The 13,643-nt window shown below is 38.6% G+C and overlaps 1 protein-coding gene across 1 annotated transcript in view; it reads right to left on the bottom strand.

Annotated features, from left to right (window-relative positions):
* The window catches only part of LOC108707504 (glutamate receptor ionotropic, kainate 3), a gene marked incomplete at its 3' end in the record, with an annotated part of 197,164 nt that overhangs the window by 14,221 nt on the left and 169,300 nt on the right, over positions 1–13,643 (bottom strand). The window contains exons 12-13 of the mRNA XM_041582147.1: positions 12,125–12,243; positions 7,765–7,982 (exon numbers count right to left, since the gene is read on the bottom strand). Coding sequence (XP_041438081.1) covers positions 7,765–7,982; positions 12,125–12,243 — 337 coding nt within the window. The remainder of the gene's footprint in view (positions 1–7,764; positions 7,983–12,124; positions 12,244–13,643) is intronic.

Below are 13,643 nucleotides of genomic sequence, written 5' to 3'. Positions count from 1 at the left end.
CCAGAAGAACCGCCTCACCAAATCTAACGTCTTCCTTATTCCAGAGTGACCTGCCAAAGGGTGATCGTGCATAAAACTCAATGCTTCAGCCCGAAGTGAGGGAGGAACCACGATTCGTTGGTTAAACAAGAGGACACCATCCTTTACATGTAACAACTTAGAATCAGGATAATCTTCAACAGACTGCTGGGTCTCCTCCACCTTCTTGAGAAAAGAAGCTTGAAGTAGCAGAAAGTTCTTTGAATGAAGAATGGTAGCTGGAGGAGTTGTTGATTCTACTTCAGAAAATTGACGGGACAGCGCGTCAGCCTTCACATTCTTGGAACTCGGTTTATAAGTAATGTGAAACTGAAACCTCGAGAAAAACAGGGCCCAACGAGCTTGGCGAGGATTTAGGCGTTTGGCTGATCTTAAATACTCAAGATTCTTATGATCCGTAAAAATTAAAATTGGATGTAACGCACCTTCCAATAAGTGTCTCCATTCCTCTAAAGCATACTTAATGGCCAATAACTCTCGATCACCCACACCATAATTTCTTTCAGTGGGACTGAGCTTCTTAGAGAAAAAGGCAACTGGGTGAACACTGTCCTTAATTCCAGATCTTTGGGAAATAATTGCCCCAACCGCATCTTCAGAGGCATCAACTTCGAGTAAGAAAGGCTTAGAAGATTCAGGATGAATGAGAATTGGAGCAGAAATAAAAAGTGTCTTTAATTTCTCAATTGTGACTCAATTTGTGATTCAGAAGACCAGTAAAATTTTCTCTTGAGACTGGTTAAGTCCGTGATTGGTTTGATTATAGAAGAAAATTTTTTAATGAATCTTCTATAAAAATTAGCAAAGCCCACGAATCTTTGCACCCCCTTTCGATCCTTGGGAGGCGGCCACTTAAGAATCGCATCCACCTTGCTTACATCCATGCAGACCCCAGAAGCAGACACAACGAAACCCAGGAATTCAATGGAGGATTTTTCAAATTCACATTTGGGGGCCTTCGCATAAAGCTTATGTTTCCTTAAGCGTAAAAGAACCTCTTTGACATGTACACGATGTTGTTCCAGAGAAGAAGAGAAAATCAAAATATCGTCCAAGTAAACAATAACAAATTGATCAAGCAGATCGCGGAAAATATCGTTCACGAAATTTTGGAACGTAGCAGGGGCATTGCAAAGACCAAATGGCATAACCGTATATCCGAAATGCCCATAACGTGAACGAAAAGCTGTCTTCCACTCATCTCCCTTGCGGATTCGAATCAAATTGCAGGCCCCTCTCAAATCCAACTTTGAAAAAATCTTAGCTTGACTCAACCTCTGGAAAAGTTCTGAAATAAGTGGTAAAGGATATCGGTTCTTGACCGTGATTTTGTTAAGATCTCTGAAGTCAATGCAAGGTCTTAAGGAATGATCCTTTTTCTCCACAAAGAATATTCCTGCACCAGCGGGAGATGTAGAGGCTCGGATAAACCCCTTTTCCAAATTCTCGTCAATATATTTCTTCAAAGTCTGAAGTTCAGGCTCAGAGAGCGGATAAATTCTGCCAAACGGGATAGGAGCTCCAGGGAGAAGATCTATAGGACAGTCGTAGTCCCTATGAGGAGGAAGAGAATCAGCTCCCTTTTCATTGAAGACATCAAAAAACTCATGATAAACAGGAGGAATTGCTTGAAGTTCACCTTTATCCAGAAGAATGAACTCCTTCAAACGGAGAATTGTATGACAGTTTTGTAGACAAAAAGAAGAGTTAAATATCAGAGAACCAGTGTGCCAGTCAATAGAAGGATTATGAAGTTTCAACCAAGGCAGACCCAGGATCACAGGAAACAACAAGGAATCCATCACATCAAACTTTATTTCCTCATAATGTTTAACATGGGAAGCAACAAAAAGTGGAGTCTCATGAAGAATTGAGCCAGAAGACATCAAGGAACCATCTGCCAATTTAATACTGAGTGGCTGGGACTTGGGAAGTAACGGAAGATTATGCAGTGTAGCAAAAGTCTTGTTCATGAAGCAGCCACAAGCCCCAGAGTCCACAATGGCGTCAACCTCAATCTTTCTTGGACCCATCTGTAAAGAAAGACGAATAGTCACAAAAGAGTTCGTTGGAATTGAGGAATTATAAACTGAAGATGATTTAACAGATGTACTACCCTTAGGGCGAGTTGGGCAGACTCGAAGGAAGTGACCAGATTGGCCACAATACAAGCACAGATTTAAACGTCTGCGGCGAAGTCTCTCCTCAGCTGACAAAGCTCCCCGGGCCACACCAATCTGCATAGGTTCAGACTCTGATGAGACAGCGGAGGGGGCTGGTTGATGGATGGGAGGCGGAGCTACAGGAATGACCCATGAAGGAGACGGTGAAGAATTAACTGGCACCTTCTCAAGCTGCCTCTCGCAGTCTTCGGTCAATTTGAACCGCCAGCTGAAACAACTCTTCCAAGGTATCTGGAATACCTACTCGAGCCAACTCATCTCTAAGACCGTCGGACAGCCCAATGCGGAACTGTCTCTTTAGAGCTCTGTCATTCCACTCAGTGTCTGGGGCCCAACTCCGAAATTCGGCAATATAATCCTCCACCGGTCTCTGTTTTTGGCGAAGAGCTCCCAAGGCAATTTCCGCTGTGTCAATGCGGTGAGGATCCTCATAGATTGCGCCCAAAGCTTGAATGAAAGTCTCAGTAGTAGCTAGGACAGGACTGTCCTGTTCCATCAAGCGGTGGGCCCACGCTTGGGGTTGTCCTTGTAGAAGGGTGATCATCGTTCCCACACGAGCCTGCTGAGTAGCATATGTTCTAGGCTTCAAAGTGAACAGGAGTTTGCACCCATTAATAAAAGTCCTGTAGGTGCTTCTATCCCCCGAAAACTTGTCAGGTAGAGCCACCTTGGGTTCAGAGGAAGATCCAGAGCCGGCCCCAGAATCCTCAGGAGACAAGAAGGAAGGACCCGAAGCAGAACGCGGATGAGTCACTGGTTCTTGCAGAGCTTGTAGCTGATCTTGCATAACTTGATAGCCGCCTTGTAACTCGTGGACAGCTTGAGCTAGACCAGCGATCTGCTGAGAAATAGTCTTCAAAACCGACCTCTCCTCTTTGGACTCCATTAGGCTTGGTTATACTGTCAAGCCTGGGTTATCGAGTCCAGATGTGAGGAGGCAAGGAGTGGCCAACAGTCCCAGATTTAGCCAGAAGCGGGGTACCAAGGAGTAAGCAGAAGAATCGTCAGGAGCAGGCCGAGGTCGAGGCAGGCAGAGTTCGTGCGTAACCGAAAACAAGCCGGGTCGGGGGCAGGCAGATAGCAACCGAGGTCCAATAACAGGCAAGGGGTCAAGCAGGTAGAAGTCAATCAGAAGTCTGAGGAAACAAGCCGAAGGTCAAACCAAAATCAGGAATCAAGTCACATCAAGGAGCTAGTATTATAACCAAGCAAGGATCCTTTTCCAGAGCGTCTTTTTAAGGAAATGTCTTGGCGCCAAACGTGAAGACGCCAGCGTCATCACGCCGCACGCCATTGCGTCAGCGGCCGTTTCGTCGCCCGCGTCCGCCTCGGCGCGCGACAGTTTCCGATGCGCTCACGTCCGCGTCCATGTTGACGCTCGTGCGCGAATGGACCTTACACCCTGTTAATTCTTCCCATTATTAAACATGAAAATCACTAACGTATGCAAGCCTACATAGTCGTTAGCTAAATATTACATATGGTATCCTTTGTGGTTTGGAAAATAAACTATTTTAATGCTGCAGCTGCGTGGACATTTACCATTGTTAGTTATGAAAAGAAATTTCAATAGTCAATAAATTTAAGTGGACAATTGAAATTTCCTATTTACTGTATCGACACGACTAATCCTCTTTTACCTTGCCTTTGGCAAGTGAGGCATTTTGGGAGGTTCACCAAACATGAGATTCATAAGGGCTGTGATAGCTTCTATTACATGTCATAGGAAAGCTTACAGTGATTACTTTAATTATCAGCACATAGATGTTTTCTTGACTAAATCATAAAAGTGCCCATAACAGAGAAGTTGATGAGATGTGCCATTTTTAATAGATATAGACCTCGTAATGCCTCTGGGCACCTTCAACCAAGCTGTTTTAATTGTTTATGTGTCACTAAACACCATTGCCTACATCTTTTTATTATGGCATGGCTTATGTTCGATTTAACTAATTTGTAACTTTGGTATGATTTTCTGAAAATAATTATGGTATGGTCATTTTTTATGATTTCTGTTTTAAATCCTACAAAGTGAATTCGGGCTATGTGATTTAATCCTGCCAATAAATCATTGTGGGAGTAGATTATTAATGGCTACACTCCTTGTTTGCTCATATATTGATTACTGGGTTGGAATGAGTGGTGTGCAATCCTGTGCTAACCACAGGAAGAGTAGCTTAGTCATAGTCACATGGACACAGTTTTAAGTTTATTATACTTTTTTTTTTTTTATTTCAGTTGAAAAAGGGTATATTGAGTGAATATCATAGCTACTGATATCAGCCTTAGCATTTATGTTTCCAGGAGCCAGAAAAATTATACTTTCTTGTTCCCAATAGGTAGATATTTTATAAGTAAGGAAGAATTCCAATTTGTCACACTTTATCTGGTCATCAAGTCATTTGAAAGCTTTTTATCCACTCTCCCTATGCACAGAACATATAAAGCAAATCTGCACTATTTTTCCATTCTCTAACAAGTAAAACTATAGTCATCTGGCAAGCTTTCTTAGCAGTGCTGCTTCGGACTACATGTAGTAATTTGCTGTTATTTGAAATCATTGCCAACCATTTTCCCTTATGCTTCCTTCTTGTGTAACCATCTATAGTTCATACTAAAGGAACTAATAACTTTTTGTCTGTTTACAAATTTCCTTTTTTGACAGATTGTATTTCCAAAACAATTTTTAACAAATTAGATTAAAAAAATACACTATACTATGGACAATTGCACTGTTTGGAAATAACATCTTATTGACAGGGCAAAGGGATCTTAGGGTTTTCTAGATGCTCTCTTTCTATATTCTGATCCAGGTCCTTGTCTACAATCTTGCTAGTCCTTCCTTTGTTTATCGTGTGTTTCATTACACACTCATTTTATTATACTACACAAAAAACAATTAAGCATTTCACTCTTATGATAAACATGTTTGGGGTCTACAAAATATACAACATAGACAGGGGTATTTTGAATATGATTATAAACAGTAGGCATAAGAATGAAAGTGTTATTTACTGTAAGGTAAAATGTATTTATGTGTTGTCACTTATTTAATGAAATCTCAAATGAAAAGATCAATTGCCTGGATGCAGTGTGATTTACTGGACTGACTGTATATCATCCAGAAAACCTAAGGGCTGTTATTAGTAAGCAGCTGTAAAAACAGTTTGACTCCATTTACAATATTACTTTGCTAGAACTGTCTAGCAGTGCACCGACAGCTAGTCGCCCTTCTCTAGTAATTGAAATATGATTTTTTTTTATGTTGCCGGAAAATATAAAGCTAAAGAAAATGTTCCTCTTCTTTGAAAGAATCTTCAATGTATTAAAACACATATTTTTCTGGAAATACATAAATATTCTTTTAAAGCATAAGCCTCTTTGTTTCTTAAAATTCTTAACATGCTGGGACATATTTTCTTTAGAGCTCCATACATTCTATTTAGAGACACTTGTATATGAAATGTAAGTAAATCAAGGATACAAATACAGTAACTTCCCATTGCAGCATGCTACATGGTTCATGACTAGTATTCCAATGTACTTGGTACCTAGGTTTATTTGGATTCCTAAGGGCTCTGTCTACTGACCCCATTAAAAGCTGACTATATCCAAGTGAGTTTACTGTACAGATGCAGCCACTTTGGTTTGTCTGTTTGACACAGAATAACTAAACACAGATATCCCATTTATCTCATTTAACACAGAAAACTGTGTCACAACAACCCATCTAATTAAAGCATTCACCATTGTGAACAATGGAGCTTTGGTATGCTAATGAAAAGGTTAAATGCATTAAATGAGTTAAGATGACTTAAGATAACACAGTTTCTTCAATTACCCCTGAGTCATGACGCATTTAACTCACAAATCCAAGTGGCTTCATCTGTAGGTATGAAATGAGTGACCAGTCTAAGTGGACCTACCACTAGATTGTTAGTAATTGTAGGAAGATCATGCCCCTTGTGGCTAGATAGCAAACAGCTCATACTGTATGCGTGAATAGTGCTTATGTATTTCTTTATAAGATACTGTTGATGTACCGTGTTAGCCAGTAAAAATGTTGCAAATGTTGCAGGGCAACCCTTTTGAAATAAAAAGATAACACAAGTGGAATAAAGGTGATACCTTTATTGGCTAACTAATATAATCATAGCATAGATACCATAACTTGATCCCATCCATGTTTGGATAGAGATCTAGCTGAATGATAGATTACAAAGAGTGGTGGGAAATGGAACATTTTCTAATTGGACCAGTGTTGTTAGTGGAGTACCACAGGGCTCTGTACTTGGTCTTTTGCTTTTCAACTTCTTTATTAATGACCTGGAGGTGGGCATTAACAGTACTTTCTATTTAGAAAAGTTATGCACTAATATAAATGTGAAATAAAAACTTTTTTTCAATTACTTTCTATTTTCTATTGTGACCATTTTTCTAATATTGAAGTTTAAAATTTCATATTTCACCTTCTTGTGCCTTTCTAAAGCAGCTCTGGGAGGGAGGTCATCCACTCTGAAAACTGTTCTAAATTATACATACATTGATACATTTCTAGGGTCTTTAATTAAATGTAGTGGTTATAACTGATATAATAGTTGCTAATATTACACAGATGGTGAGAAATATATCAACTGATGTTGCAAATTGTAATGTGTCAGAATTTACACCTCGATTACTGAAAGGCCAGACTGAAACACCAAAAGCATGAACTTTAAAGTTCAATTTTGGAAAAATAAAAAATGTAAAGGTATTTTATTTCTGGTGAACAATCTGAAAACAACTGGTTATTTACTGTTTGGCAAGTGAACAACCTCTTTACTCTATTAGGGCAAGGTTGGGGTACAGGGTCAGACTGGCGCATTTGGGGCTCAAGTCACCAGAGGCCATCCCTTCAGACTACAGGAAAAGAACTTTAATTGAAGCAGCATATGTGGTTCTTCACAGTGAGGTTGTGGAATACTCTACATGGTGATTTTGTGATAGCAGATTCTATTAATGCATCTAAAGGATAAGTAAACCTTTAAAACAAGTGAATGTAAAAGTGATGAGAGTGCTATTCTAAGCACTTTTGCAACTTACATTCATTCATTTTTTTTTTAAATTCCAAGATATGAATGGATACATGTACTGTTAATATGAAAGCAATTTGTTGCAACAGTGCCACCTGCTGGCCAGTTTCTAACCATTCTGCCCACCAAGGAAGTTGTCAGGAGAAAGACAGAGGCCTGCTGGTCTTTTCTGGTTAGGAAAGATGTGAGAAAAGTTATCTGAGGTTTCTAATGTTTGTATTTTAAACAAATATTGAGCAATATCTAATATGTGAACATTAACTTGTTTATAGTGTTTAGGCAGCCCCAAGGTAAAAGTAATTCCCTAATTCATTTCTAAATGCAACTTAGTCGAGAACTGCATTGGAGCTATAAAAGAGTATCTTTAATTATTCTTATACAGGTTAGATGTTAGTATGATCTTCAACAAAAGGGGAAAGTGCCAAGCAAATACATCTAATTTTCAATCTGTTTAATGAACAAGCTATTACCTTAAAGAAATTCATGGTGGCTCCATCTATAACAGCTCCATACTCTATCTTTGTCTGTTTTGCCAAGTCATCTGCTGAATCAATGGCAGATTCCATTCTCTCCACAGTAAGAAAGGCAGCAAGGTTGGCCGTGTAGGATGAAATAATGATTAGAGTAAAAAACCACCAGATACCACCAATAATCCTTGTGGACAGAGCTTTTGGCATCAACTCGGACCCTAAAAGAAGGATTAATAAAATAAGGATAAATAATTACAAACCAGGACCAACTGTCCGAGTGGAGCAGAAAAGGAATATTTTTCCCTCTGATACATACTGGAATCATTTTCAAATGGGCATTGTATCCTTCTGCAGCTTTCACCTTGAAAAAACATTATACTGTACATCTGTGACTTTTATATTAAAAAATCTATATTAAATTATACTTTTATAATTATTAAAATAAAAACTGCATTTTGTTTATACAAAAGTTTATGGTGATCTAGCTCCCTGGATGTCTGACTAGACATCACCTTGTATTATTATCTTGAATGGCACTCATGCATTTAAGGCTTTTATGGGTTTGTATAATAAAAGGCACTATGTTTGTCCAGGTGCAGTAATCTATAGCAATGAATCAGCAGGTAGCATACAGTGGCCACCTGTTTAAAAGCAAAAATTGTATTGGTTGCTATTGTTTTCTGCTCCTGGGCAAACGTAGTGCCTTATATTACAGATATGGGGGTTAAACAGTTATATTGAGCCACAGTCTGGCTTGTGATGAATTTTAACATTTTAGGAAGATAAACCTCACTTTGTCAGGAATGATGAAATGTTGAAATCCATGACAAGCCAGTCTGTGGCTCAATAAAATTGACTAAATCCATTAAATGCATGGAACTGCTGTTCTTGTTGTTACTCAAGATGCCTTTTAACCACATTTACTTTGTAACTATATTCATTATATTTCACAAATTATATTTCTACCATCAAATGTTTACAAGAAGCCAACACTTCCCATTACACTCAGATCTTGACCTTTTAGTTAACCTTAACTGACCTTGATTGTAACTCCTTCTTCTTGGAATCCTTCTGTCATTTAACATCTACCGGTAGCCATCAAAATGCCATTGCTGAATGTATTTCTAGCTCAGTTGCTTTATATTTTCATTGTCCCTCTCAAATAATAACTCCCACTAACCATCTCAGGAGAGCTTAATGTAAGGCTTTTATCATATTCTCTCTCTCTCTCAGCTTCATTCTGCTTGATTCTAAATTCACACAGACCAGTATTTCTTGCCATTCAAACATTTTTAGTTTTGATGAAATTTCTGCCAAAACTTCTTAAATGCCCTTTTTGTTGTTCTGCAATTATACCTTGTGAAAAACCTGCTCCATTTTTATTTATAGCAAGAGAAACTTTCAGAGCAACTGTAACATGCAAGCTAAACCTTGAATAATATACAGTAATTCTTGATAGACTCAATACAAAATAGGAATGGTAGGGATTATAAGCGAATACCTTCACACTAGTTCTTTCCTATATCAGTCTTCATCAGAACAGAGTATAATGAAAAAATTATGCATGAGAGTACAAATGAGAGCATTTATTACAATCTGCAACAGTGTGAGGAATCTATCCATAGAAACTTGACAAAGTGTCTCACTTGTCTCTAGTAATAACAATGGAGTGTAATGCAGCATACTCCTAGTAAGAAACCTGTTCATTGAATGATCTTTACAATGGACAACACATGAGATTTGTTGCTTGTCTTCTTTACTCCCTGACTTTTCTTACTTCCCAAGCATGTTTAGTTGAGCCTTTTTTAATAAAGCATATAAACTGAAGTGTAGAGCACTAAAATGGCCACAAAATAGATCACACAATGGTGATGTTCAGAAAGGTACTTGCATCCATCCATACTATTTTGTAATTTGGGGTGTCAATGAACCCCTTCAAACTGCCTTGCAATGTAAAGTAATTCAAACCAAATTGTTTGATGCAACATGCTCATGATTTACTAAAACTAATTTTCGTTTTGAATCCATATCTGTGCATCATATGCAATTTGTGATGGATGCACCTTAGTGTATGCTTGCTTTTACATTTTTGTGGAAAAACTCTGTGGGTAAAAAACATGGTGATTTGTGTTTGGGTGTTCATTTTGAACTTTACACATTACACTATGTTCAAATGTACCTTTTTGTCTCAGCCTAATGGACTAGCACATTGTTCTTTAATCTTTACCCTACTGTAGCAAGCTTATGCCAAAATATCATAAAGCAAATACCAAGTCAGAATGCATTATCAACATATAGAATGGGAAAAAACCTTTCCGCTGTGTGATAGTATGAAAAAAGGCAAGGCGCACAGATAGGGGCCAAATGGAACATTATCCATTATTAACTCCATATTTTTGAGTGTTTTTTGGTGTTGTTTGGCTCTATGATCTAATGTGGGTGAATGTCACGTTATACAGTATTACAGTACTGTAGTATTACTGTACTGGGTGCTGCCACATTAGTATGTGACTTGCTGACCAGTGTGAAAGGAGTGGGAGGCAGCTGTAATGTTATGTAGTAATAGGCAGGTTTAGGGCTGAGAAGATTTTTGTGAGTACAATATGTATAGCTAAGGTATGATGTCCTGTGTTGTTGATGGTATTTTCCTGGTATGTTTCTGGGTTTGTGTTTAGCTTCACTGTGTGTGCTGTTAGTGTATGTATAGGGAGGGCATGCAGTGCTTAAAGAGACCCAGTCATCAACCTTTTGCAAGCTACTGACTTTTTCCTGCCTTGGTCCTACCACTTTATTCAAGCCTTTCTATTGGCTGGAAATGCTTTAATTTATTGTGAAAAAAACATTTCCTATTGAGTTCAGCAGCCTGTATCTCTGGATCCACTGATCATTTGACATTTGGTTTTTCTGATGCCATTCTATGACTATGCATTTTTTCATCATTTTGCATTTCCAAACATGATGACAAAGGGGCAAATTCACTAAAGCGCGAAGCGGCTAACGCCAGCGTGATGTCATTTTGTTACTTCGTCGATTTACTAACGGGCACTGGCGTAAATTCGCTAGCGAAGTGGACCTACTCTAGCGCTACTTTGCACCCTAACACCAGGCAAAGTTGCGCTATGGCGAATGGGGTGTAACTATGCTAATTCACGAACTTGCACATTTTACTGAACGTTACCTCTTGCGCCAGACTTGTCTTCGCCACCTGAGACCAGGCGAAGTGCAATAGAGTAGATAGGGATTGCTTCAAAAAAAGTTGAAATTGTTTCTAAGTCCCAAAAAACGCTGGTGTCTTTTCCTTTTTTAAGGGTGATAGGCTGAAAAAGATCGTACATTTTTTTTGGGGTACCCTCTTTCCTCCCTACATTTCCTAACATATGGCACCTAAACTATACAGTGGGCACATGTATAGGGCAAAATAACAACTCTATTTTATTTTATGAAGCTTTCCCAGCTTGTGTAGTGTCATGTATTTGCTGTTACATATACGTTCATTGTACTTTAACTTGGCGCCGTATGCAAATTAGTCATCGCTAGCGTAACTTCGCTTTGCTTGAAGAAATAACGCTAGCGCAACTTCGCTACCGTTCTCCTCCCTGAGCGCAACTTCGCATTTTAGTGATTTTGAGTAGCGCTTGCGAAACTACGCCTGGCGAAGTGTGGCAGAGTGTGGCGAAGCTGTCGCCGGCGCAACTTCGGATCTTAGTGAATTTGCCCCAAAGTCTCTTTAAACATGCATATTTGGAGGAACAAATTCATGAGGTCAGACGGGGACCTTAACTGTCTTAGTTGTAAAGACTGAAGGAGTTTTTTGGATGATCCTTTGGGTAAACAATGAAATCTCCTGGGTCAAGAATGAATCTGCAAAAGTACTGCGCATATTGCTAAATTTAAGCCTTTCCAGTATTACGCCACAAATAACGCCTTCCTTCTATTGCATTATATTTTCTATTTTTTGATTGGTGAAATTATTTTATCTTCTTCCCTTTTCTAAGCATGCTGAGTAACTACTCAAGGTGCAGTAATCTGGAGGGGTTGGCCATTGTACCAGATCTGAATACCTCAGCAACTCTTCTTTAATTTTCACTATACTGTTCACATGTTGACATGCGTTTCTGTAATTGCAGGAGACAAAACTCCACTTCCAAAAACCGTTGTTGCTTTGTGACAGCAAATTGTAACATAGTTCCTCTGTGTCGCTTTGTGACAGTGAAGGTGACAACATTATTTCATGTGCTCCTTTTTTTCTCCCTTGACAAGAGCTGCTAGGGTTTTTATCTTGGAGCTGTCAAAAAGCAGCAAAATGTTAATTTCAGGAACCATGCGAGACACAAACATAATGAAAATAAGGAACCCATACCTTGCTGCATTAATGCTCCAACGGCAAACCAAAAGCTGTTGAGCAGAGTGAAATTGTTTTCTACCACATCAGTTCCTGGATTGCACGGGTGAGCGTCATACCATTCATATGGACTAAACCTGGAACAAAACACATTCACTGTTTATGTGCAATGCATCATATGTTAGTGGTCCCACAACTCTGTCTCTTTTTTGTGTTTGTTCTTGCCAGTTTATAAGCTTTTTCGCTTTTTTCTAGTTTTTTTACTTTTACAGTTTTTTTTGTTATTAAGAGATGATTATTTTCCATTAACAGCATAGAAAGAAAATAAGCATAAGCATAAGTAGTCTTTCATTTGATATGTCTTTATCGCCATGAAATGTTTTGTGTTTCAAATAGCTAGTAGTAAGCTCTCCACTGGTATTTGAATATTGGGTTTAATGGTCGCTATCCACCAGTTCAATAGATTAGAAAAAGTTTAGTCAGAACTCCATTAAATTCATATAATTAAAAAGCTTTTACAGGTATTGGACCTGTTATCCAGAATGCACAGGACCTGGGGTTTTCTGGATAACAGATATTTCTGTAATTTGGATCTTCATAACGTAAGTCTAATAGAAAATCATGCAAACATTAAGGGGCCCATTCACTAAGTTCGAGTGAAGGAATTGAAGAAAAAATACTTTGAATTTCGAAGTGTTTTTTTGGCTACTTCGACCATCGACTACGACTTCGACTTCAAAACATTCGATAGTCGAAGTACTGTCTCTTTAAGAAAAAACTTCGACCCCCTAGTTCGCCACCTAAAAGTTACCGAAGTCAATGTTAGCCTATGGGGAAGGTCCCCATAGGCTTGGTTATCTTTTTTTGGTCGAAGGATAATCCTTCGATCGATGGATTAAAATCCTTTGAATCGTTCGATCGAACGAATTGCGCAAAATCCTTCGACTTCGATATTCGAAGTTGAAGGATTTTAATTTGCCAGTTGAATATCGAGGGTTAATTAACCCTCGATATTCGACCCTTAATACATCTGCCCCTAAATAAACCCAAAAGGCTAGTTGTGCTTCCAATAATGATTCATTATGTTAGTTTGGGTTAAGTACATGCTACTGTTATTATTGCAGTGAAAAAGGAAATCATTTAAAAAATTTGGATTATTTGGATGAAATGGAGTCTATGGGAGACTGGATAACAGGTCTCCGGATAACAGATCCCATACCTGACAATATACTGACACAAAGTATGATCTTCAATGTTTCAGGTCCACCTTGGCCTTTTATCTAGTTTGATTAGGGGCTTTACTATAAGAATCAGACCCATTTTCCTGTTATAATTTGGGAGTGGGAAATGATAATTGGTGCCCTTGCGTTCTTTTGTTGTGTGGAGGCTCCTGTATGCATCTCCTGATTTTACTTAAAAGATCTTCTCCTCACTTTGTGTTTGTGAATATTCCCTGTCCTTATTATGTAAAATTGAATCCTCTGTGCTGTTTAAACTTCCTTATCTATAATCTCCAGGGATGACCTAGTACAAGTTT

The sequence above is a fragment of the Xenopus laevis genome, chromosome 2L (genome assembly GCF_017654675.1).
Source record: "Xenopus laevis strain J_2021 chromosome 2L, Xenopus_laevis_v10.1, whole genome shotgun sequence".
NCBI lineage: Eukaryota > Metazoa > Chordata > Amphibia > Anura > Pipidae > Xenopus > Xenopus laevis.
This window is presented reverse-complemented; position numbering and strand designations above follow the sequence as displayed.